This window comes from Ornithorhynchus anatinus, chromosome 17, assembly GCF_004115215.2.
Source record: "Ornithorhynchus anatinus isolate Pmale09 chromosome 17, mOrnAna1.pri.v4, whole genome shotgun sequence".
Classification (NCBI taxonomy): Eukaryota; Metazoa; Chordata; class Mammalia; order Monotremata; family Ornithorhynchidae; genus Ornithorhynchus; species Ornithorhynchus anatinus.
Window position 1 is genome coordinate 20,846,424 of NC_041744.1, and position 26,700 is coordinate 20,873,123.

Here is a 26,700-nt window from a genome sequence, read left to right on the forward strand (position 1 = left end):
GGTTACTCGCAAGCGTATCTTCTCTGCCCACTCATTGGCAACACTCCACGTCCCAGGGTTGCGTCCCCTCCCGGACCTCAGAGACGGGCGAGGGCGAGTTTTGAAACTTTTAGGTCGAAGTATAGGGTCTGGGAACCGCGACCGCAAAACCCAGTGCAGAGAAAAGCAGGTCGTATTTTCATCTCTGCTCCTCGCTGGATTCCGTCAGCAGCTTTCATTTAGAGACTCGGCCACCAAAGGTTCAGGCCCTTATTACGTGCCTGGTTGATGTGGTGCATGTTTCTCCGCCGGGGTCTCTTAAGGGAATTGCCTCTGGCTTCATTCTCCGATCCCAGGTAGCACTTCCATTAATGATAATAATTGTGGTGTTCGGTAGGTGCTCACTAGATATCAAGCGCTGGGGTAGATACAGTACAATCAGATCGGATACAGTCCCTGTCCCACACGGGACTCACGGTCTAAGGAGGGCGGGGAATAGGTATCGAGTCCTCATTTTGCAGATGAGGAAACCGAGGCCTAGATAAGTGATTTACCCAAGATAGTAATAATAATAACGATGACGGTATTTGGTAAGCGCTTTCCTGTGGCAAGCACTCTTCTAAGCACTGGGGTAGGTACAAGTTACTACTACTTGGGACTCACAGTCTTCATCCCCGTTTTTCAGATGAGGGAACCGAGGCCCGGAGAAGTCAAGTGACTTGCCCAAGGTCACAAGCGGACGCGTGGTGGAACTGGAATTACAACCTAGGTCCTTCTGGCTCCCAGACCCATGCTCTATCCACTAGGCCATGCTGCTTTCCAAGATCACATGGCAGGCGAAGCCGGGATTAGAGATTCTGCCCTCCGGGCCTGTGCTGTTTCCTCTGGGCCCCGATACACTCCTGGGAGACCCCATGCATCAGCTGCGTTCCTGGTTTGGCTTCAGGAGTCAGGCTGGATTGAAGGGCTCCTCTACCTGTAATTTATTTTAATACCGCTCTTCCCCTCTAGATTGCAAAACTCACCGTGGGCAGGGAGTAAGTCTACCAACTCTGTTGTATGGTGCTCTCCCAGTCGCTTAGTACGGTGCTCTGTACGCAGTAAGTGCTCAATAAATACCATCGATTGGTTGATAGACCCAGGTTTTTGCTCGGCTGGGGTCACCAAAGGGGCCCGGAGGTGGAGAGAACGAAGTCTGCCAAGTGTAAGAGCTGGCAAATCTTCACTCTGGGTGTTGCTTAACCTAGTGTCTGTCAATCAGGGGCATTTATTGAGCACTTAATGGGTGCAGACCTTAAACAGTTGAACGTCATTAATATTGGGTCTGAAATTCAGAGAGGTCAGAGGCCTTGCTTGCTCGCTGGTCCGTCCTCTCGCGATCGCTGGTTCTGTGTTGGCTTCCCTGGTACAGTGGGTGCCTTAGCACCGTGCCGAGCCCGGGCTAGATACGAGATAATCAGATCATCCGTGCCCTATTGTCCCCTCTGCCACGTTACCAAGTATTTCCCCGGCCCTCCCTGTGTGACCTTGTCAAGTCATTTAACTTCTCTGTGCCTCCATTTCCCCATCTGTAAAATGGGGATTCGGTACCGCTTCTCCCTCCCCCTTGAACCGTGAGCCCCGTGTGGATCAGGAATCGAATCGAATCCGATCGTCTCGTATCGACCTCGGAGCTTAGCCCAGTGCTGGGCACCCGAGGAGCGCTTAACGGATATCACAGTTCTTACTGTTACAGTTCCCGTTCTCATCATCGTCACATCGGAGCGTTGATGGAGAAGGGCGGGCCCGACCTGCACAGGCCCAAGACTCTCCCACGGCGACCGGCGGGACAGAACGCCATTGTCCCACGGCCCGCAGCGGACGACGCGAGACGCGGAGGTTATGCCAAGCGGACGCCTGGCCCCCCGGTCCCGCACCAGCGAGACGCCACCTTATGTAATACCCTCTCCACAAAGCTGCCATTGAGGATAATGATCTCGGGTGGAACTATTTTGAACCGAAGTCCGCTTCCCTGAGCTCAGGAAGGCAGAGGGTATCATCCGGCCCCGGTCCCTGACCCCCGCCCTCACCAATCTTCTCCCTCCTGCCCCAGGTCGGACCTCCCCAGGCGGACACGGGCACACAAACACACATTTACACGCCAGCACAACTCCTCCACCTCCCAGCAAAACCCTTATCTCTCGGCTCCAAGTGAGTTTCCATCAAGGTCAGGACTTTCCTCTCTCGGATGGCTTTCTCCGCTTTTGGTGTCGTGAACCCGTGAGGACAAAGCCCTTTAAGCCCTAATGACATAAGTTGTCCTAAGCCATCAGCTGTTTTCCTCCTCCTCCTCCTTTTCCCCCCATCCTCCTCCACCGCCTCTTCAAATATTGTGTCCAGTCTGGGGCGTGGTGTTTTCCGAGTGATATGAAGATGCTGGAGCGAGTCCAGAGAAGAAGAGTGATAAAAGGGATGGGAAAATAGGACCTTACATGTGATTGTTCCAGGAGTCAAGGTTGTTCAGACTAAAGATGGTTCCCTGCCGTATTCTTCTGTTGCGAATCCCTGGAGGGCCAGGGACCCTGTCTCTCGTGGGCATCTTTTAGCCAGCGCTCAGTACTGCGCTTTGCACACCGTATGCTTTTAACAAATATCATTACTACCGTTAAGTCTGAGAATGCAGTTTCAAGGATCTTGGGAAGCAACGGGGCCTAGCGGTTAGAGCACGGGTCTGGAATTCAGAGGGGCCTGGATTCTAATCGTGACTCCGCCGCTTGTCCGCTCTGTGATCCTGGGCAAGTTATTTCACTTCTCTGTGCCTGTTACCTTGTCCGTAAAATAGGGAATAAGACGGTGAGCCCCATGTGGGATGTGGTCCGCATCCAACTTGATTAACTTGTACCCACCCTAGTGCTTAGTACAGTGCCTGGCACGTAGTAAGCACTCAACAGATACCAATTTTTTAATTTTTTTTTCTCAGTCTGGCTCCCAAGACCTATGGCCAGCCCAAGAAATGCTGATTCTCGCTCCTGCCACTGGCGGGGGGCGTCTTTTTATTAACTCTTTCCCTTACTGGCCGGGATGGTATTCTCTACTCCACCTCCAGTTCCACCCATAAACCAATCACGTTTAATCTCGCTGCCTCGGGCTCCCTGGAAGCAGAGAAGCCGGTGACAACTCTAGACAGCCCAGAGTCCTCTCTGAATCAAGGAGGGTATGTTCTGGTGACTGGCAGTCCCCCTAGACTGTAAGCTTGCTGTGGGATGGGAATGTGTCTGTTGCATTGTTGGGTTGGGAATGTGTCTGTAATATTGTTATAATGTGCTCTTGGGAGAGTATAACTGGCAGACGGTTGGATATTTCCTATCCATAACTAACCTGGCCCTTGACTTGGGGTAGATGTGATCTTCAGGCTGCCTTCTCTCTAAATAAGTTCCACAGATTTGAGGCTATTCCCTTGGATATTCTCATTTTCAGCGCTCAAACTTCAGTGGGTTTTGAAACAACTGCCAGGCTTTGGGCATTCAATCCTATCTCCCTCTCACTTAGACTGTGAGCCCCAATGTGGAATAGCTTTATGGCAAGTGTCAGACTCAATCGGTCAGTCCTATTTATTGAGCACTTGCGTATCTTCATTGGGAGAGTACAAATTAACAATAAACAGGCACATTCCCTGCCCATCATGAGCTTACAGTCTGGGGGGGGATCAGAACCGTGGGCCTCTGACTGTCAGGCCCATGCTGATTCCGTCAGGCCCAGGCTGCTCTCCTCAGCAAGACCCTTGCTCCCTGCCCTCAGGGGATGGTGCGGGCAGAAAATGTCCATTAATCAGGGCGTGGAGGCCCGAAGGCCCTCCTGGCCTTTCCCCCGGGCCGGCCTGATTAGACGGAAACGGTCTGTCCTCGATGGAGGCGGCTCGGGGCCACCGCGCCGACCCTGCAGGATGGAGGGCGCGGTCGAAGGCGACGGATGGGCCTAGGCCCGAGACTCTGGCAATTGGCAGGTCCCAGGCTGCCCCCGCCTCCTCTGCTCCTGCCTTCCGTGCCTCGATGGAGTCGCTGCCGCCGCCCAGAAAGTCAGGCTGCAATTGGTTCTGAAATGTTGAGAAACCATTTCAACCCTCTCCCTGATGCCACCCACCCACCCACAGTCTCCAGCTCCTCCGGCCCGTGCTGGGAGGAGGTGCGAGAGCCCCGAATAGCTGTCATTCCAGGCCTGCCGGGCACTCCCAGTCTCTCCCGGGACCCTGGCCCTCGGTCCCTTCCAGTGGTTTAATTTCATTTTTCCCTCAAAAATGGCGGTCCTGGTTCACCACTCGATTTGCTAACGTCCTGTACCTCCCCTGTGGAGCGGGTCTGGCGGGCAGCGAACAGCTCGTGCCTGGCTGAGCCGTGCCAAGGATGCGCCCCCCCGACCGTGCCGGGGTGGAGGGAGGGACTGCCTGTCGAGCGACTCGGTGAAGGGGCAGTTAGTGGCGGGAGGCTGCCAGCTCTGAAGTCTCGGCAACCATGGGCAAGTCATTTAACTTCTTTGTGCTTCAGTAACCTCATCTGTAAAATGGTGATTAAGACCATGAGCCCCATGTGGGACATGGCCTTTGTACATCCGGACGGTGCTTAGAACAGTACCAGGCACGTAGTAAGCACCTTAACAAATCCCATTAAAAAGAAAAATGGGGCCTTTACCCAAATTTCTATGATGCTTCCGTTCCCCAAAATGTTCTTGCACCAGGAATTCCCCCTTTCATTAATTCATTCAATCGTATTTATTCAGCACTTACTGTGTTCAGAGCACTGTACTAAGCACTTGAGAGAGTACAATATGACAAACAGATACATTTCCTGCCCTCAATGAGTTTACAGTCTTAAGTCCCCTATCCCTGGGGGTGCTAAGAAGGGGCAGGGTTGACTTTTCCCCATCGTAAAATGAGGCCCAGAGAGGCCAAGTGACTTGCCCCGTTGTCCCTTAGATTGTTGGGGGCCGAGCTGGGCCAGAACCCCAAATTCACAATCTCCCAGGCTCCGTTCCCAGAATCTGTCTGTCTCAGGCTGGTGGCTCACTTTCAGGAGTGGCTTCTTTCCTCAAGGAATTTGTGACAGGTGCCTCTCGGAGTCGGGGTTCGAGGACCAGAGTTGGAAGGATTTTGTGGGGAGAATGGGACGGGGCTGAGGACAGTGAGTTTCGGAGAACTAATGGGTCAGAAAGACCCAATGAGGACTCTTTCCAGGCCTGCTTGGCAGCATTCGGGGCTTAAGAAGCAACGTGGCCTAGTGGAACGAATTTGGGATTGGGAGTTGGAAGGCCTAGATGCTAATCCTGGCTCCGCCACCTGCCTGCTGTGTGACATTGGGAAAGTCACTTAATATCTTTTTGCCTCTCTTCTAGAAAAGTGGGGATAATCAAAAGCTGTTCTCCCACTTAGGACTGTGAGCCACGTGTAGGACAGGGACTGTGTCTGATTTAATAACTGTGGTACTTGTTAAGCAGTTACGTGTGCCAGACACTCTACTGAGCCCTGAGGTGCAGACAAGTTATTCAGGTTGGACACAGTCCCTGTCCCATGTGGGGCTCCCAATCTTAGTCCCCCTTTAACAGATGAGGTAACTGAAGCACAGAGAAGTGAAGTGACTTGCTCGAGATCACCCAGCAGACAAGCGGCGGAGTCGGGATTAGTATTTCTGACTCCCAGGCCGTGACTCTATTCATTAGGCCATGTTGTTGCATTTAGCCCAATGCTTGGCCCATAATAGATGCTTAAAAAATACCACAATTATTATTATTATTATTATTATTTGAGACCTGGAGTGAGTGAGGGTTGGTAGCCCAGGCCAGACAGCTTAAGGGGAAGGAAGAATGGCTTCCTCCAGAGCTGAAATCCTTGAGACCACCTGCTGTCCTCCTGCTCCTACCCAGGGCTGGTGGAGAAGGGTGGTGGTCAGAGGGGCAACAGTCAGAGCAAAACCTCATTTTTCAGCCCTCAGTTTGTTTGGAGAAGCAGCATGGCTCAGTGGAAAGAGCACGGGCTTTGGAGTCAGGGCTCATGAGTTCGAATCCCAGCTCTGCCACTTGTCGGCTGTGTGACTGTGGGCAAATCACTTAACTTCTCCGTGCCTCAGTTCCCTCATCTGTAAAATGGGGATTAAGACTGTGAGCCCCACGTGGGACAACCTGATTCCCCTATGTCTACCCCAGCGCTTAGAACAGTGCTCGGCACATAGTAAGCGCTTAACAAATACCAACATTATTATTATTATTATTCCTCCCCTTCTTGTGCAGATACCTGAGTTCAAATCCTTGCTCTCCCACTTGCCTGCTCTGTGACTTTAGGTAAGTCACTTCACTTCTCCGGGCCTCAGTTTCCTCATCTGTAAAATAGGGATTATGACTGTGAGCCCCACGTGGGACCAGGACTGTGTCCAACCTGATTAACTTGTATCTACCCCAGCGCATAGAACGGTGCCTGACACGTAGTAAGCGCTTAACAAATACCATTAACAACAACTTCTCTGGGCCTCCCTTTCCTCATCTCTGTAAAATGGGGGAAAAAAGCCATTCTCCCCCTTAGGCTGTGATCCCAGTGCGGGTCAGGGACTGGGACCAATCTGATTGCCTTGTATCTACCCCAACGTTTAGTACAGTGTTTAGCCCACAGTGAGCACTTAACAAATACCACTATTATTATTTCTGCTCAGGGCGACTTCCAGCTGGGACCCAGGGTCCAGAGTCTCCACTGCAGTCTCTGTCTCTGTGTTCTCTGCCAGTCCTCCCACCCCCCCGGAGAAACTTCAGTATCATTTATTTTCATTTCCCCCTGTTTTGGTTGGAATGCAGTTAATTGACTTGGAATGAATATAATGTCTTGAAGAGAAAAACATGCTTACGGGGTAAATAGCTCCTTCTCAAAAGACCTGCAAAAAGCAGATTATGTGCAGAAAGAGAATGCTGCCCAGTGCCAAGCCCAGTTGGCGCGAATGGCAGGGTGGAGCTCAGGGCTCGCGGGCATTGTTCATTTTATAATGGGGGCATGTGGGCGGTCACCTGACCCTCAGTGCCGGCCGAGGGTCCAAGGCGAGCGAAGCCCCCAGCCGACCCTTCTGGGAGAGACAAAGGATGAGAAGAGAGCGACATGGTTCTGGCCCTGGACCATCGGCTGAGGAGGAAGAGCGGATGGATGCCGAGATGGAACACCAAGGAAAAAAGTGCCGAAGAAAATGACGGATGGAGATATGCACACCTTTAGGGGTAAAGGGGCCACTAAAGTGAGCAGAACCAGGAGGGGTGAATGTGGGAAGAGGAGGAGGAGATTTTTTCCCCTAGGATTGTTTCATGGGGGTTCAGGGGAGTTGGAGGGAAGAAGATTTAATCTCCATTTTACATAGTAATAGGCACAAAAGAAGTTAAGTGGCTTGTCCGAGGGGACACAGCAGATAAATGGCAGATCCGGGTTTAGAACTCAGGTCCTCCGACTCCCAGGTCCTTGTCTTTTTCCACTAGGCAACACTCTGTCGGCCCTTGCCTCAGTCCACTCTGTCGGCCCGTCTGTGCATCGTGACCATCAGCCTTTCTCTCTCTGGGCCTTCTCCCTCTCCCGTTGAACTGAACCGGTTGCGGGGGACTTCTCTCCCCTTCATTATATGTCTGAGGAGGTAGGAAAGGGGTTCACTCTGTTCGAGGGGGGGCTCCCCATCTCATCCTTTTTCCCGATGCCCTCCTTCCCCGATGAGAGGTCGAAGGTCAAACTCTGCAAGTCTAACTTTGGGATTCTCTCGGGTCTGAAAGAGAGGCACCACACCTCTCTCCCAGTGAATGGTTATTCTGTGGTATGCATTTATTTTACGATTCCTGACCCTTGTTCCAAATCTTTTTGGTGTGTTTTCATTTAAAAAGTATTAAGTACAACTTGGCGAAAAGATTTGGCCCCTCCAACTGCTCAAGCAGCTTAATCCTGATTTCATTATGCTGCGGTTTCAGTCTCCGAATTAAGTTATTTTAAAGGGACGCTGTCCAGGACACCGGCCCCCTACGGAGGGACATTCAAGTGGGCAGAGACCTTGAGGGGAAAGGGGATTTTTTTTTTTCCCCGTGGCTATTTAACTCTTTTGTCCTTTAAAATGTCTAGGGGCTCTGTTAATATTTTTCAGTCAGTGTGGAGAGGCTCAGAGAAACAGTGTCATAAAGATATGGTCAGGGGATTTCCTTTAGCTGATAGATTCATTTGAGAAAGTCTTGTAGTAATAATAACTGTGTTGTTTATTAAGCAAGTCAGTCACTTCTCTGGCCCCAGTTTCCTCATCTGTAAAATGGGGATTCCATACCTGTTCACCCTCCTACTTACACCGTGTGCCCCGAGGGGGACGGGGACTGTGAATGACTTTATTAACTTTTACCTCATAAAGTGGTTGGTACAGTGCTTGACTCATAGTAAGGGCTTAAGAAGTGCCCCCATTATTATTTGGTAACCGTTCCTTTCTGTACCCACGACTTGTGGAAAGAGCACAGGCCTTGGAGCCAGAAGGACCTGACTTCTAATCCTGGCTCCACCACTTGTCTGCTGGATGACCGTGGTCAAGTCACTTCACTTCTCTGTGCCTCGGTTAGAATAGGGATTAATAATGTGAGCCCCATGTGGGACATGGACTGTGTCCAACCTCATTCCCTTCTATTTACCCCAGTGCTTCCCCTCTCAGGATGGCACCTGGAGAGTTTCCGGTCCTCTACTGGTCTCGGCTCCAGGAGGGACAGTCAAGCAGAGGCCTGTCCATTCCATTCCTAGCTTGGCCAGTGGCTAGCGAGTGGAAGGCAATCCGCTATCAGTCAAAACTCCCCCGTGCCGGGCAGAGAGAGAGAGAGAGAAATATGAAAACCACTTCCATATTCTTAGCAAGAAAACTCTCTGGATCCACTACCAGAACGAATGCAGACGGAGGTGGGGTGTTCTGGGAGAGATATCTCCACGGAGTCGCTGTGGGTCGGAGACGACTCGACAGCGTAAGACAAGAAAAGACCCCTGTGCTTAGTACAATGCCTGGCACATAGTAAGCGCTTAACAAATACCATAAAATACCACTTTAAAAAAAGGATTATTTCACAAGCTGTGGGCTCACTTTATCTCCAGGAGTTGCATAATAGTAGCAATTGAATTAAGATTTACTCACTGCCCCACTGTGTGCTAAGCACTGGGCAGAAAGACAAGGGAGGAAATTAGATTCAGCCCCTTGGACCTCAGAGTCTTCCCTTCTGGGTGATGTGCTTCTTAACTCTTTGTTTGCGTCGAGGTCCCTGGGAAAAAAATCTTCCATTACCGGTGCAGTCAATCGATCAGTTTTAACCATTGGTTGCCAGGATTTGGCATTTTACTAAGTGGTGGGGTAGAAGTAAAATAATTCGGTCGAATGCAGTCTCTTGTCCACATGGAGGTAAGAGGGAGGGAGAGCAGATATCTGATCCCCATATTGGAGGCCCAGAGGTGTTAAATGTCACTGCATTAGGCCGGCAGCTTATCATATTTTTTGAGCACTTCTTATGTGCAGAGCACTGTACTAAGAGCTTGAAAGAGCTTACATTCCCCGCCCACAACGAGTTTTTCCATCTACAGGACTGTAAGCACAGTAGAACTGAGGTGAATGGTTGGAGGCCAAGTGCTCCGCAGAAGCAGTGTGGTCTAGTAGATAGAGCACGGGCCTGGGAGTCAGAAGGACCTGGGTTCTAATTCTGGCTCCACCACTTGTGTGCTGGGTGACCTGGGGGCAAGTCAGTTCACTTGTCCGTGTCTCAGTTATCTGCAAAATGGGAATTAAAACTGTAAGCCCTATCTGGGACAGGGACTGTGTCCTACTCAATTACCTTGAGTCTACCCCATTGCTTAATTCAGTGCCTGGCATCTAATAAGCGCTTAACAAATACCACAGTTATTAGAGTTGGAACCAGTCTACCATAGTTAGTAGACACAATCTCTGCCCTCAAGTAATTTTCAGTCTAGTCAAGGAGACGGGAACTAAAATTAGTTTGAGATAAGGGGAAGCAACAGAGTTTGAAGATAACCTACGAAATTGCAGAGGAGTGAGGGAAGAAGAGTGTTTAGGTGATGAAGTGCTGAAGTAGCAATAGGGAGGAAAATAAGGTGGGAGATGAGAGGTTTATCAGGTAAGGCCTCCTGGAGGAGAGGAGATTTCAGAAGGCTGTTGAAGATGGGGAATTCAGGATGTGAGCAGTTAATGAAATGGGGGAGAGACTTGGATATGGCAATTTCTTTGGGAAATGCTACACCCCATGGAGAAAAAGCACGCACACAAACCCACAACCTAGGTCTCCTCTCTTCCTAGAGAGCCTGCCCCAACCACCCTCAGCCGGGAGGAAATTCCTCAGAGTCCCTCGAGTAGAGTGGGGGACGGCCCGGGGCCGCCCTGGCTGGGCCGCCTGGACTTTCCGTCTGCCTCACATTCCTGGGATGAAGCCTCGTTGGGGCCCGGCCAGGGCGCCCGCCCCAGGGGGAATCTGGGAAACGGAGCATCAGAACAGCAGGAAAGTGAGGTCCTGGCAGCACCTTCTGGGGGCCCGAGAGGAGAGGCAGGCGGAGGTGATGGTGGTGCAACCTGGGGAAGGACTGGAGGGCAAATCGACCTGGATGTGGAGACTTGGGAAATGAACGGACAGGGTGGGCCTGGGGGGCGGATGAATAGGGACGTCAATTCCTGCCCTGCAGTCGGTCATTCCCTTCAGCGCTGCTGCCCTTATTCAGACCCAGCTACTCACTGAGTATCTGGAGTGATTCCCAGTCTGATGCTATACATCCTCAGGACATTTGATTCCAACTCCCCCTTCCGCGCCCACTGGGATAATAATAATAATGTTGGTATTTGTTAAGCGCTTACTGTGTGCAGAGCACTGTTCTAAGCACTGGGGTAGATGCAGGGTAATCGGGTTGTCCCACGTGAGGCTCACAGTCTTAATCCCCATTTTACAGATGAGGTCACTGAGGCCCAGAGAAGTGAAGTGACTTGCCCACAGTCACACAGCTGACAAGTGGCAAAGTCGGAATTCGAACCCATGACCTCTGATTCCCAAGCTCGGGCTCTTTCCACTGAGCCACGCTGCTTCTCTATCTTCAACCCTCCCTTCCTCCCCAATCATCCCCTCAGGGACAACATTCTTTCCCTGTAGACCTTAAGCTCCTTGTGGGCAGGGGTCACAGAGGATGGGCTTGGAAGTCAGACCGCCTTGGATTCTAATGCCGACTCTCCCACTTGTCTGCTGTGTGACCTAGGTCAAGTCACTTCACTTCTCAGTGCCTCAATTACCTCATCTGTATAATGGGGATTAAGACTGTAAGCCCCATATAGGACATGGACTGTGTCCAACCTGATTAACTTGTATCTGCTCCACTGTGCCTGATACATAGTAAGCACTTAAGAAATACCATAAAAAATGTGTTGTAGTGTACTTTTCCAAGCACTGATACGCTGTTCTGCGCATGATAAATGCTCAATAAATGCCACTGACAAATTGATTGTTATTTCTACCCTGGGCTGTTCCACCTAATAAACAATAATTATGGTATTTGTTAAACACTTACTCTCTGTCAAGTGCCATTCTAAACCCTGGAGTAAATACAAGTTAATCCTGCAGTCAGTCAGTCAATCAATAGTATTTATTGAGTGCTTAATGGGTGCAGAGCACTGTACCAAGCGCTTGGGAGAGTACAGTAGAATGGAGTCGTTAGATACGTTCCCAGCCCACGAGGATTTGAGCCATGAGAAAAGGCGCTGAATCGATATCACTGATTGATCGATTGGACCAACCATTGACAAGAGTGCAGTGGAAGAAGAGGCCGGGGATTGGAGAAATAACTTCTGGAGAACTAGGCCAACCAATCAGTGAGCTGTATTAAGTGCTCACTATGTGCAGAGCACTGTACTGAGGGCTTGGAAGAGAACAGTACAACAGATTTGGTAAATGGGATTCCTGCCCTCAAGGAGTTGACTGTTTCCTGCTGCTTATTGTCCAGTAATGATCAGAAACGAGGGAATCGGGGGGGTGGGGGTTTTAGGGTCTCTAGAGTTGGGGGGAAAGGGGAAAAGCCACCCTATAAGGTGGATTCCATTCTGAGTCTTAGGCCCACACCTACTCAATGCTGCTTAAATTCCTGGAGGTGAGGAGAACTAGCATTTGATCCCCATTTTACAGATGAAGAACCTGAGGCCCCGAGAGGTAAACTGGCTTGGCCAAGGTCAAAATGCAGGAAAGAGATGGAGCAGGGAAAAAAACCCCTAGTTCCCCATCTCCCAGTCCCATCTTCTTTCTAATAGACCCCACTTTCCTGATTGGGGATCATGGTGGAGGGGGAAGGGGTATATGTTCTTATCGAACACTTGTGGCAACCAACTCTGCCATAGGCACTGTAGCCTAGTGTAAAGGTCACGGGCCTGGGAATCAAAGGGACCTGGGTTCTAATCCCAGCTCCGTCACCTGCCTGCTATGTGATCTCACGCAAGTCACTTGGCTTCTCTGTGCTTTAGTTTCCTCATCTGTAAAATGGGGCTTCAATACCTGTTCTCCCTCTTTCTTAGACTGTGAATCCCACGTGGGACATAGACTTTGCCCAACTTGCGTCTCCTGTACTTACCCCAGCGCTTAGTGCAGCGCTTGGCACATTAGTAAACCCCTACAAATGCCACAATTATTATTATTTTAGGCACCTATAAATCCCAGGGAGACCCTGCCCCTCTTCCCGGTACATCCTTTGGAAAGATAACGGACCAAAGGTCAGCTGTTAGTTGTCTCTGGAGCGCGGACCCCGCCGACGGTAAAAACGTCCGGAGGAATTCCTGACATACTTGGTTTCTACCAGCAAGGGCCACCCATCCTCAGGGACTCAGCGTGGGGGCCGGCTGGCCAGCCGAGGTGGGGAGAGGGGCTTGGGCGAGGGCCAGGCGCCGGGCTTGGGGTCTGGCCAGACCAGCATGGTGTAGGAGCAGCTCCCCACAGATCCGCCCCCCCGAGGGATTGGGATCTCACGGCGGTCGTCAAATATTTTAGGAGCCTTGGCGTGAATGGTTTTAGAGGGGCAGAGTGGAAACCAAGCGAGCATCCGTTCTGCTGAGGCCAGAAGGAAAGATGAGGCAGAAGAATGCTGTCTGCTTCTTTAATGAAACGTCTCTCTCCCTTTTTATCCCTTGAGGTAATAATAATAATAATACACTGTGGCATTTGTTAAGTGCTATCTATGCACCAGGACCTATACTGAGTGCTGGTATGGATACAACCCAATTACCTTGTATCTACCCCACTGCTTAGTAGAATCCCTGGCATAGTAAGCGTTCAACAAATACCACAGTTATTTTTTATTATAAGCAAATCCGGTTGGACACGGTCCTTGTCCCATGTGGGACTCAGAGTCTCAATCCTCATTTTCCAGATGAGGTAAATGAGGCACAGAGAAATGAAGTGACTTACCCAAGGCCACATAACAGACAAGTGGTGGAGCTGAGATTAGAACCCATGACCTTCTGACGCCCAGGCCCACGCTCTGTCCACTACACCGTGCCGAGTCCCGTGGCTCGGAGACCGAGCGAGCATCCGTTCCCCTGAGGTCAGAAGGAAATGTGAGGTGGCAGAATGTTGTCTGCCTTCCTAATGAGAACTTTCTGTCTCCCATTTTTGTTTCCTTAAGATCCACGGGAAATCGGGGCAGAGGTCCGGCTCTACAACATCCTGCGTCTGGCAGAATCGTTTTGGAGATCCCTCGCTCTTCTCCCCCGATCGAGGCGTCCGTAATCTGAAAATCACGGAGAGACGTCAATAAGAGAGCTCCAGAGGTGTCATTGGGTGGCACTAATGCTTTCGTGCGACCAGGGAAGAAAATGGAATGGAGACTCTGATGGAAGGTTAGGAGTTTTAAGAGAAAAGTCGGGGTATCGAAGGAAATGTTCAGCGTGTTGAAGGGAAAGTTTGGGGTATCGAAGGCATGGTTAGGAATGTTGAAGGTCAAATGGTGGAATATCAGAGGGAAAGTTTGGGGTGTTGAACGTTGACTGAGTTATATGGTACTCTCCCAACCACTTAGTACAGTGCTCCTCACACAGTAAGTGCTCAATAAATACGAATGAATGAATGCAGACCTTTCTAGTAGCTAGAAAGGTGGCCCACGGTGGGCTTCGCCGGTCCGGGACAGAGTGTGTGTGTGTGTGTTTCGGGGTCTGTGTACCGGTCAGTCTGAGCACCCCTGCCTCCTGACAGCCAGCACCTCCCACGCGACAGGATGGACTCCCACTTGATTCATCATTCCGCTTCTCCCTCGGCACGCCTGTGTAACCCTATATTTGCAGACGCGCACATGTGTGTGTGAGTGTGGACGTGCACACCTCTATCCCTGGTGGTTTAATGTCTCCTTGTCTGTCTGGGATCCCGTCTATCCTGCCTCCTCCATCAAAAACTCCTCCCCCTGGGGAGAGGGATCCTGTCTCGCCTCTGTGCCTTTCTCCCCAGGGCCCAGCGCAGCCTACCTGCATGACCTAGGGATAGAGCGTGGGCCTGGGATTCAGAAGGTCATGAGTTCTAATCCTGGCTCTGCCACTCATCTGCTGTGTGACCTTGGACAAGTCCCTTCACTTCCCTGGGCCTCAGTTCCCTCATTGTAAAGGTGGGGGGGGGGGTTGAGGCTGTGAGCCCCATATGGAACAGGGACTGTGTTCAACCCAGTTTTGCCTGCAACCGCCTCAGCGCTTAGTACAGTGCCTGGCACAAAGTAACTGCTTAACAAATGTCATAATCATTATTATTATTGTTACGATTATGCCTGGCTCTTCCCTGGCTCCCACATCGGAATGGGAAGGCAGGAACCGTGTCTTCTCTTCCCTCTGCCTCCCCAACACGCCCCGGAAGAGAACTCTGCACCCAGTGTTGTGTGCACAGGGTAGACAGGCAGGCTGACAGACTGAGAGAATTAGAAGGGCATTTTTCACATCCCATTCCCCACGGAGTTTTCAACATCTCAGATTTTGGGGACCCATCTGTCCAAGGCCGCCTTATCTTGCAGCTGTAGGATTTTTGTTCCCCAAATAATAATTGTAGTATCTGTCAAGCACGTACAATATGCCAAGCACTGTACTAAGCACTGGGGTAGATACATGATCATCAGATAAGACACAGTTCCTCTCCCCCGGTCTAAGCCAGAGGAGGACCAGGTATGGAATCTCCAATTTACAGAGGAAGAAACTGAGGCACAGAAGAGGTAAGTGACTTCCCCAAGGCCACACAGGAGGCAAGTGGTGGAGGTGAGATTAAAACCCAGGTCCCCTGACTCCTAGGCCGACGCTCTTTCCACTATTCATTCATTCATTCATTCATTCATTCATTCATTTTCATTCATTCACATATTTATGGAACACTTACTGTGTGCAGAGCACTGTACTGAACGGTTGGGAGAGTACAATACAACAATAAACTGACACATTCCCTGCCCACAATGAGCTTACAGTTTAGATGGGGGGAGACGTAAATAAAAATAAATGACAGATATGTATATAAGTGCTCTGGGGCTAGGCCACACTGCTTCTAAGGGATGGCCAACACCCAGGCCATCTGCTTGGCATCCACTGGCCCTGCCCTCCGAGGGGTGACTGCCCGGAGCCTCTGACCTTGGCCGCCTCAGCGCCAGCGAGCCTGGGAGCTGTGTATCGTCTTCCCCGGCGTTGGACAGCCGCCCTGGGGCTCCCCGAGTAGGCCGTTTGGGGAAATATTTGATTTGGGCCCCACGCTGCTCTTACTCCCAGTATAGTTGGAGCATTTGTGTTGACAAAGGCTGATTATAACCACATGCTGGCTGGGGGTCTCCCGCTGGGGGCTGGGCGGTGTGTGGGGGAGCCTCCAGGAGGACGCGGGGGTGGTGAGTGAGTTGAACGCCAAACAACACACTTTGGGATGGTCCCAGAAGCCCCCGGGCCTGGACAGAGAGAGAATTCCCCATCCTTGGCTCCAGCCATCCTGGGCTTCCGACATTTTGAGGATGAGATGTGGGGGCGGAGAGATGTTAGGAGTGTTTTTAAAGTTGTCCGGGGGTGACCCGTCCAGCGTCCTGGGCCGCTCTTGGAGGCAGGACCCTAGACCTGCGGGCCATCGGTCTGAGCCAGTCACGGCAAGCCGTTTGGCAAGTGAGCTTGGAGAGCAGACCGGTTTAATCTTGGAAGGCTTCCTGAAGGAGGTGACTGTCAATTGTAGCTGTAAGTGGGGAGGGAGGAGAAGGAAGGTGGTTCCAGATTTTATTGGCAGCTTGGGTAAAAGACGGAGAAGGAGGTCCGGGGTAGGGGGCTGTTTGAAAGCAAGACTTGGAGCTCGTTGTGAACAAGGAATGTGTGTTTCTTACTTTATTGTACTCTCCTAAGTGTAGTACGGTGCTTTACACAAGGTAAGCGCTCAATAAATATGCGTGAACTAACGAATGACTGAGAGGAGGATGGGCGTGGGTGGAAAGAGTGGAAGTTGGGGTTTCAGGGGCTACTCCTGGACAGCCCGTCGTGTGACTTCAGGTGACTCTAACTTCTCCCTGCCTCGAGATGCCTGTTTTCCCTTCCTCTTACATAAACCCCACGTGGGACAAAGACCGTTTCTGATCTGATTATCTGGTGCCTGCCTCAGCTCTTAGCACAGCGCTCGGCACATAGCAAGCACTTCTTAAATACCATCAAAAGGCTGATGATCCTTAGTATTTGTATTTGTTAAGCGCTTACTATGTGCAGAGCACTGTTCTAAGCGCTGGGGTAAACAGAGGGGAATCAGGTTGTCCCACGTGGGGCTCACAATCTTAATCCCCATTTTACAGATGAGGGAACTGAGGCACAGAGAAGTTAAGTGACTTGCCCACAGTCACACAGCTGACAAGTGGCAGAGCTGGGATTCGAACTCATGAGCCCTGACTCCAAAGCCCATGCTCTTTCCACTGCACCACGCTGCTTCTCTTAGTAACCTGAAGGCACTCTGGCATCTCAGCGAGTTTCTTACCCTGTGGCTCAGCGGGGTCAAGGGGTCAGATTCTTCCCAGGACCCACGGAAGGGACAGTACCCCTGGTTTCTGGGCCGGCCCCCTCCAATCCTCCGCCGGGTGAGGGTAGGGATGGAGCCTGAATCAGCCACGTAATATAATAACTATAGTACTTGTTAAGCTAAGCTCTTACTATGTGCCAGGCACTGAACGAAACGCTGGGGTGGATACAAGCAAGTCAGGTTGGACACAGTCACTGACCCACATGGGGCTCGCAGTCTTAATCTCCATTTGCATGCTTTCTTTCATTCAGTCGTATTTATTGAGCTCTTATTGTGTGTAAAGCACTGTGTTCATTCATTCAGTCGTATTTATCGAGCGCTTACTGCGCAAAGCACTGTACTAAGCAGTTGGGAGAGTGCAATATAACAACAGACACATTCCCTGCCAGTAACGAGCTCAAAGTAGATGGGGAGGCAGACTTTAAGCTACACACATATGTAAATAAATAAATAACAGATATATACACATTTGCTGTGGGGATGGGAGGGAGGGAGAATGTCCTAAGCATTGTACTAAGTGCTTGGGAGTGTACAATATGACAATAAATAGATGCATTCCCTGCCCACGGCGAGCTTACAGTCTTCAGAGGAGGTAACTGAGGCACAGAGAAGATAAGCGAATTGCCCAAGATCACACAGCAGACAAGGGGCGGAGCGGGATTAGAACCCAGGTCTTTCTGACTCCCCGGCCTGTGCTCTATCCTCGAAGCCATCTCCCATTCACTTCTGCATCACCCCGACTTGCTCCCTTTGCTTTTCCCCCCTCCCCCAGCCCCACAGCACATATGCATACAACTCTAGTTTATTTATTGATATTAATGTCTGTTTATTTGCACCGATGTCCGTCTCCCCGCCTCTAGACTGCGAGCTCATCGTGGGCTGTCGCTCTTTATTGTTGCATCGCCCTTTCCCGAGGGCTTAGTACAGTGCTCTGCACACAGGAAGCGCTTATTAAATACGATTGAATGAATGAATAAGCCTCTCCGCTGCACGTGTTCCCGGTCGGCCTGGGACCCCTCCTAGCCGCCCCGGCCCCCAGCAGGAGCCCCCAACCTTAAGATTTGGCCGAGCAGATGGCGGTAGGAGGGACAGTCCAGGGGAGGGAAGGAGGGCAGACTGGAGCTCCAGGATGGGCCTGTGGGGACATCGTGTGGGCAAGGGCAATACCACAGCCCGCCTGCAAGGGACTGGCTTAGACGCCCCCAGGCCTCAGCTTTGGGGCCGGGGCTGGCCTAGAGGCTCAAAGCACCCCCAAAACTGGAGAAGCAGGGTGGCCTACTGGAAAGAGCACGGGCCTGGGAGGCCGAGGACCTGGCTTCTCATCCCAGCTCCTCCATTTGTCTGCCGGGTGATTGGCAAAAGTCACAGAGAAGCAGCGTGGCTCAGTGGAACGAGCACGGGCTTTGGAGAAAGAGGTCATGGGTTCAAATCCTGGCTCGGCCACTTGTCAGCTGTGTGACTTTGGGCAAGTCACTTAACTTCTCGGTGCCTCAGTTACCTCATCTGTAAAATGGGGATTAAGACTGTGAGCCCCACGTGGGTCCCCTGTGTCTACCCCAGCACTTAGAACAGTGCTAGGCATATAGTAAGCGCTTAACAAATACCAACATTATTATTATTATTATTACTTCTCTGGGCTTCAGTTACCCCATCTGTAAAACGGGGATTAAGAGAGTCAGCCCAACTGTGTCCAACCTGCTTAATTTGTATCCACCTCAGCGCTTGGTACAACACCTGGCACATAGTAAGCACTTAACAGATGCCCTAAAAAAAGCCACCCAGAAACCATTGCCCCTTCCAGAGGCAATATGTCCGTGTCTGCGGGGATCGCACCGCCAAACCCGAAAGATCCAAAATTCCACCCCTGCGCTCTCCACGGAATTCCAAGTCACCCCAACAGTTCAGCAGCCCAGACTGGCTGGCATCCCGGACAAGAAGCTCGGGGGTTGGGGGTTGCTCCGTGCCCATTGGCAGGCTCTGGACTCTGATCCAAGTACCACGTCTCCCCCACTGGGCTGTAAGCTCCTTGAAGGCAGGGGTCGTGTCTACTAACCGTTGTGCCGTCCCAAATTCTTAGTACAATGCTTAGCACGCATCAGATCGTCAGATCCTCGAGGACCAGGATCACATCTGCTTACTCTACTGTGCTCTTCGGAAAGCTTGCCCTGCATGAAATAGTAAGCGCTCGCCCGATAATACTAACAGTAATAATAATAACTGTGGTGTTTGTTCTGCTCTTATTATGTGCAAGGCATTGTGCTCAGCCCTGGGTTAGATACAGTATGAGCAGATAGACCTCCGTCCCTGCCCACATGGAGCTCACAATCTGAGGGGGAGAGCAGGGATCTTTTCACCATTTTACAGAGGAGACTGAACATGGAAAAGTCAAGCGACTCGTCCAAGGTCACACTGCAAGCAAGTGGCTGAGGTGGAATTAGAACCCAGGTCTCCTGACTCTCAGGCCCATGCGCTTTCCGCCGGACCACGCCTACCTGCGGTTAATTTTCACGTCCACCTCCTTGAAGGTAGGGAGCGTGTCTACGGACACGCAGGTTGTATAAAACTGGACGAAGGGCTATCTTTGTGCCCAGAGAGATGCCCTCTGAAGCCAGCCCGTTGCCACAGCTCTAACGCGAGCCGGACGCTTTCCTCCTGCCAGTCTGGATGCCTGGGGCCAGGGAGGTTTTAATCCTCCCTCGAAGGGCACTGACCGTCAGTCACGACAGACCAGACTGTGTCAAAGGGACAAGCGGAAACCGGAGGCAGCCCCAGGACCCTTCGCTAGGGAGTGCTCGGCATTCACTTTCAGCTCCACACACACACCCAACTCACGTTAGGCTTCACTGGTTTCGAGTTGTCGCCGGGTATTTACCTTTCCACCCAAGAGTAGATTAAACATTTCTCCTCACACCATTCTGGGGTGGAGGGCCTCAGGTGCCGACAAGGGTGTTTGCCTGGCCGCGGTACGGATTAGCAGAGAAACTGAGGTCACTTTGCTGCCTCAGAGAGAGTCTGGCAGCACTTCTGGGAGGTGGCGTTTTCGTCGTCTCGGTTTAGGTGGCACGGAATTCCACGCTGCCCAAGGCCTCCAAAGGTATGTTTCCGTCCCAAATCCTCCCATTTCCCCAGGATAGCAGCAGCCAAGTTGTTTTGGGGGGTCGAGATGAGGAGCGAAGTCATCACCCCAAAGAGCGAACAGTGGAATTGCCCATTTCTTCCCCCCATCTCTGGTTTCCTGTCGGCTCTCTCTTCCCGTCCCGTTTCTCTTCCCAGATTTCTAGTGTGAGGTTTCCTTCCCTTATCTCTCTCTTCCAGAAATTCACTGTCCCCTGTGTCCCTGAACCCCAAGTCCAGTCTCCATCTCATCCCCCCACTTCTCCCCGTCCTCATTTGTCCCTCCCTGCTTCTCCTCTCCGACCGGCTCTTCTCGACAAGGTGCGAGAAGCAGCTTAGTGGATAATGTGGCGTAGTGGATGGAGCCCGGGCCTGGGAGACAGAAGGTCATGGGTTCTAATCCCAAATCTGCCACGTGTATGCTGCGTGACCTTGGGCAAGTCACTTTACTTCTCTGTGCCTCAGTTACCTCATCTGTAAAATCAGGGTTTGAGACCGTGAGGCCCACATGGGACGGGGACTGTGTACAACCCCATTTGCTTGTATCCATCCCAACTGTCCAATCTGATTAACTGGTACAGTGCCTGGCACATACAAAGCGCTTTAACAACTACCACATTTATTATTATTTTTTCCTTTTAATGATATTTGGAATGTGTCTGTTGTTATACTGTACTCTCCCAAGTGCTTAGTAAGTGCTTTGCACACAGTAGGCACTCAATAAATAGATCGAATGAATGAATCAATATTTGTTAAGCACTTACTATGTGCCAGGCGCTGTACTAAACACTGGGGTAGGTACAAGCTAATCAGGTTGGACACAGTCCCTGCCCCATGTGGAGCTCACAGTCTCAATCCCCATTTTACAGACACTGAATGCGACTTGCCCGAGGTCACGAAGCAGACAAGCAGCGGAGCCAGGATCAGAACCCAGGTCTCCTGACTCCCCAACTCGTGCTCTTTCCACTAAACCACGCTGCCTCTCAAGGTGCCCAAGATGATCCCATATTCGGGCGGGGTCAGCAAGCCCCTATGGAATGGGGTTCTTATTTTAAGGCCGGAAGTTTCGGTGCTGAGAGATTAGAGCTCAGCTTCTGGGCTTGTGAATTCCAGTGCTGCTGAGGGTTTTTCCAGTCATTCTGCTCATATTCATTTGAACTTTTTCTTCCTGGTTCCTTTCTTCAGTAACTCTCCTCCTGGACCAGCGGGGGCCTATGGAGCATATAATAATAATGATAACAACAATATTCATTATGTGCTTACTAGCTAATAACAATGGTAATAATAATAATGTTGGTATTTGTTAAGCACTTACTATGTGCAGAGCACTGTTCTAAGCACTGGGGTAGATACAGGGTAATCCGGTTGTCCCACGTGAGGCTCACAGTCGTAATCCCCATTTTACAGATGAGGTCACTGAGGCACAGAGAAGTGAAGTGACTTGCCCACAGTCACACAGCTGACAAGAGGCAGAGCCGGGATTCGAACGCATGACCTCTGACTCCCAAGCCCGGGCTCTTTCCACTGAACCATGCTGCTTCTCTATTTACTAAGCACTCATTTTGTGCCAAACACTGTACAAAGCACTGGGGTAGGTATCAGTTCAGACATTGGCCTTTTTTATGGTATTTGTTAAGCACTTACTATGTGCCAGGCACTGTACAAATTAATCAGATTGCACAGTCTCTGCCTCACGTAGAACTTCCAGTCTTAATCCCTATTTTACAAATGAGGCGACTGAGGCACGGGGAAGTGAAGTGACTTGCCCGAGATCACACAGCAGACAAGTGGCAGAGCCGGGATTAGAACCCAGGTCCTTCTGACTCCTGGGACCGGACTCTATCCTCTAAGCCGTGCCGCTTCTCGATCCTCGTTCAGTCCTTTTCCCACAGGGGGCTCACAGGGTCTCAGAAGGAGGGAGAACAGGTATTCGGTCCGTACTTTACAGATGAGGGGACTGAGGTGAAGGGAAGCTAAGTGGCTTGCCCATGAGGTAGGTGTCAGAGCCAGGAGGCGGGATTTGAACCTATGCCCTCTGACTCCCAGGCTTGAGCTCTTTAAACTAAGTTCACGCCCCTTCCCCACCAAGGCCCGTGCTAAGCACTGTGGTAGATGCAAGATAATCAGATCAGACGCAGACCCTGCCCCTCACAGAACTTTCAGTCTCAAGGGAGGGCAAACAGAAGAGGAAACTGTGCAGGCAGTGACTCGGCCAAGGTTACACAACAGTCATTTGTATTTATTGAGCGCTTACTGTGTGCAGAGCACTGTACTAAACACTGGAGAGAGTACAATATAACAATAAACAGACACATTCCCTTACTTAGAAATAAATGACAGATATGGACTAAAGTGCTGTGGGACTGGGAGGGGGAATGAATAAAGGGAACAAGTCAGGATGACGCGGAAGGGAGTGGAAGAAGAGGCAGGAGGGCCTAGTCGGGGAAGGCCTCTTGGAGGAGATGGACCTTCAATAAGGCTCGGGCGGGATTAGAACCCAGATCTCCTGACTCCCAGCCCCGAGCTGTTTCCACAAGTCCACGCGGCTTCTGTTTGCCCCTGCAGTAGCCGCCGGGAAGGAGCAATGTCCGCTCTGGCCAACGTGACGCGGGCGCTGGAAGATGCTTTCCAGCGGATCTTCGTCTCCTATATGAACTCGTTGCGCAGCAACACGACGGCCCAGCAGGCAGCACTGCGGGCCCGGGTGGCGGCGGAGAACTTCTCCTATGTCATCCTGTACCTTCTGGTCATGATGGGCATGTTCTCCTTCGTCATCGTGGCCATCCTCGTGAGCACCGTCAAGCCCCAGCGGCGGGAACGCCCCGACGACCCGCACCACCAGTACCTCGAGGACGATCGGAGAGGGGGGTACAAGAACCGAGTCGCGAGCGCCGCAGAGCCCCACCTCACCGTCTGGGAGAACCCGGGGGCCACCGGGTGAGAAGCGGGGGATGTCCACCCCCTGAGCCCTTGGAAACGCCCTGCGAAGTTATCGGCCCACTCAACCCTTTTTATTATTATCATCATTAAAGGCATTTGGGAAATAGCAGTATCGCTATCATTTTCTTGCATACCGAAGCAGGGCTCTCGTGGGGCCCGGGACAGTGATTTCTGGCGTGTTCCCTGTCCGCAAGGACTTTACAATTTCAAGGAAATTGCAAATTTCGAGATGAGAGAGATAGGCAGAAAGACATGGCGACATTGAAGCAGCATGGCTTAATGGATAGAGCACAGGCTTGGGAGTCAGGAGATCATGGGTTCTAATCCCCGCTGTGCCACTTGTCTGCTGGGTGACCTTGGCAAGTCAGTTCACTTCTCTGTGCTTCAATTACCTCATCTGTAAAAATGGGGATTGAGATTGTGAGGCCTAGTTAGTGCAGACACTGTGTCTAACCCAATTTGCTTGTTTCCACCCCAGCGCTCAGCACAGTGCCTGATACACAGTAAGTGCTTAACAAAAACCACTATTATTATTATTATTATCACAAAGTCAGAGGGAAAGACTCAAAGAGATTTAGACCAGAAGCCCCATGTGGGATAAGAACTGTGACTGAACTGATATCCTGTTCTCTACCTCATTAATTAACACAGTGCTAGGCACAGAGTAAGTATTTAAATACCACAGTTATTATTACAGGCAGAAGTGAAGAGATACAGATGAACTTGGCAGGCACAAACTTTTCTTCAAGCATATTCACACTCTTAGTCCCTCTCACACGCTCTCACTCTCTTATCCTCACTCACTCACTAGGTTTCCTCCCCTCAGACAACAGCAGCGGAAGCAAGACATAGCAGAGACGGGCTTCCCTCCACCTCTACCCAACTAGCTGCTGGAGGTGAATTTCTGTCAAAAAATTTCTGGGAGATGTGAACTGACCACCCATTACAACTGGGACAAAAATGATGGCATTTATTGTGAGCTGACGATGCGCCGCCCCTTTACAAGATACTAAGGTAGATATAATGCTTGGCACATAGTAAATGCTTAACAAATTCCATTATTATTATTATACAGAATAAGCAACTCAGAACACAGTCCCTTTCCCAAGCTGGGCTCACAATCTAAGAGGGAGGGAGAGTATGGAACCTACCCCCATTGTACAGATGAGGAAACCAAGTCCAGGGAAGTTATTGGGATGCTGAGAAACAGCCCTGAGAGTCCAGCTTGTATATTTCTTGGAGACAATTCTGGTATGCAATCTCCATTTGGAGTTTATGAAATACATTCATTGGATAAAGGAGCTTTCGGCCCTGAGACCTTTTGAGAATTAAACTCTGAGGAAATAAGGGTGTTCCGCCGTCTTGGACTTGCACCCTATGAGAGGATTATTTAAAGGTGACCATTCCCTTGTAATGTTTCAACAAGAGATCTAATAGGTTTGCAAGTCTGTAGCTCCACAGGCTCAAATTCACTCAGGTGTGCTCTAAGCAGTTCTAGCAGCGGACCCACTTGATTCAGCCAGTTCTTTTGCAATTTAACTCTCTACCCTCACTTAGTTAAATAAACTTAGCTGACTCAGGGACAAATTGCCAGAATTCCAGTGTGCCCACTTAATTCCCCAGTGGTATTTGTTGAGCACTTATCTTGTGTAGAGCACTGTATTAAGTGCTTGGGAACATAAAATACGACCCAGTTGGGAGACACGATTCTAGTCCCCAAGGAGCTGGCAGGCTATACTTAAGGGGCACTGATGTAATATCTGATTTCATAATAATCAGCAAGTCTTTATGCTAAAACAAAAAACAATCCGTTTTGAACAGAGATGCCACATTGTATTTTGAAAATATTCCTGTTCTTCAGAGATCCCAAATTAGGTAAGAGAAGCAGAGAAGAGCGCTCCTTGTCATTAAATAATTTTAAGAGGCAGGTTTTCCCAAATTAAAGCTACTGCCCAGCTGATTAAACTGTTTCTGGTTTGTGAAAGTCTCTGTGAAGAGAAGGCCACGGAGGTACAAGATGTCAGCAAGATTCCATTTGCCCACCTGGTTTTGAATCCTTAGGAAACTTAAGGATATTTGTACCTAAAGTCAGCACTCGTTGTGGGCAGGGAATGTGTCTGCTTATAATAATAATAATAATGGTATTTAAGTGCTTACTATGTGCCAAACACTGTTCTTAGCACTGAATAATAATAATAGTTATAGTATATGTTAAGCGCTTGCTATGTGCCAAGCACTCTTCTAAGCACTAGAGTAGATATCAGGTGATCAAGTTGTCCCACTTGGGGTTCACAGTCTTAATCCCCATTTTAAAGATGAGGGAACTGAGGCACAGAGAAGTGAAGTAAGTTGCTCAAGGTCACACAGCAGGCAAGTAGCGGAATCGGGATTAGAGCCTAAGTCCTCTGACTCCCAAGCCTGTGCTTTTGCCACTAAAAAGAGCTGCTTCCCCAATATTAATGATATCTCTTAGGCACTATGTGTCGAGCACCGTTCTAAGCGCTGGGGTAGATAATAATAATAATAATGTCGGTATTTAAGTGCTTACTATGTGCCGAGCACTGTTATAAGAGCTGGGGTAGATAATAATAATTACAATAATGTTGGTATTTAAGTGTTTGCTATGTGCCCAGCACTGTTGTAGGCGCTGGGGTGGATACAAGGTAATCTACTCATCCCACCTGAGGCTCACAGTCTTAATCCCCATTTTACAGAGGAGGCAATTTAGGCCCAGAGAAGTGAAGTGACTTGCCCACAGTCACACAGCGGACAAGTAGCAGCGCCGGAATTCGAACCCATGACCTCTGATTCCCCAGCCCGGGCTCTTTCCACCGAGCCACGCTGCTTCTCTTGCCCCACGTGGGACTCCCAATCTCCATCCCCGTTATACAAACGAGGTAATTGAGGCCCAGAGAAGTGAAGGGGCTTGACCAGCGTCACACAGCAGCCAAGTGGTGGGGGGGATGAGAACCCACATCCTCTATCTCCCAAGCTCGGGCTGCTTCCATCATTTCTAATGTATCTTTATTATTGTAGGGTGCGCTGCCCCCACAAAGGGCTCAATAAATAGGATTAAAGGGGGGCCCTAAGGGGTGAGAGTCGTGAGGAGATGATGATGGAGGGCGGACGTGGAGGATTCTGGGAGGAGGAGGCCGCCTGTCTGCCCGCCCGCCCGCCCGCCTGCCTTCCCTCCGCCCGCCTAATGGCTGCTCGGAGGTAGTGGCCAACTCACCGCGGCGAAGGGGAAGGGGAGGGCCTAGGGGACCGACGAGCCGCGGGAACGGGCGTGCTAGTGTCAGGGGGCTGGGGCAGCCGAGCTGAGGGAATGGCCGCCGGAAAAGCGGCGGGGCCCCGGGGGGGTTGAGCCGAAGGACTGGCCGCCGCAAACGTGTTGGGGGGCCGCACGAGTGGGGCTGAGGGAAGGGACGCCGGAAAAGTGTCGGGGGGCTGAAGGAGGCGAGTGAGGGAAGGGACGCTGTAAGGGGGGGGGCTGGAGGAGGCGAGCTAAGGGATTGGCTGCTGTAAAAGAGTTGGGGGGCTGGAGGAGACGAGCTGCGGGGATGGCTGCTGTAAAGGGGTTGGGGGGCTGGAGGAGGTGAGGTGAGGGAATGGTCACTGTAAAAGTGTTGGGGGGCTGGAGGAGGTGAACCG

At 50.9% G+C, this 26,700-nt stretch overlaps 1 protein-coding gene across 3 annotated transcripts; it reads left to right on the forward strand.

The window, feature by feature from the left end:
• Nucleotides 1-13,632: 13,632 nt before the first annotated feature.
• On the forward strand, nt 13,633-23,158 carry KCNE2 (potassium voltage-gated channel subfamily E regulatory subunit 2). Of its 3 annotated transcripts, none has more exons than XM_029081778.2 (2): nt 13,633-13,841; nt 22,675-23,158. In XM_029081778.2, exons 1-2 carry the CDS (start codon nt 13,792-13,794, stop codon nt 23,048-23,050), a joined length of 426 nt encoding a protein of 141 aa, XP_028937611.1. In that variant the 5' UTR covers nt 13,633-13,791; the 3' UTR covers nt 23,051-23,158. The 3 variants fall into 3 exon arrangements, with proteins under 3 accessions (XP_028937611.1, XP_028937612.1, XP_001513493.1); XM_029081779.1 differs by lacking the exon at nt 13,633-13,841 and adding an exon at nt 18,742-19,172; XM_001513443.3 differs by lacking the exon at nt 13,633-13,841 and adding an exon at nt 19,410-20,089.
• Nucleotides 23,159-26,700: the final 3,542 nt, after the last annotated feature.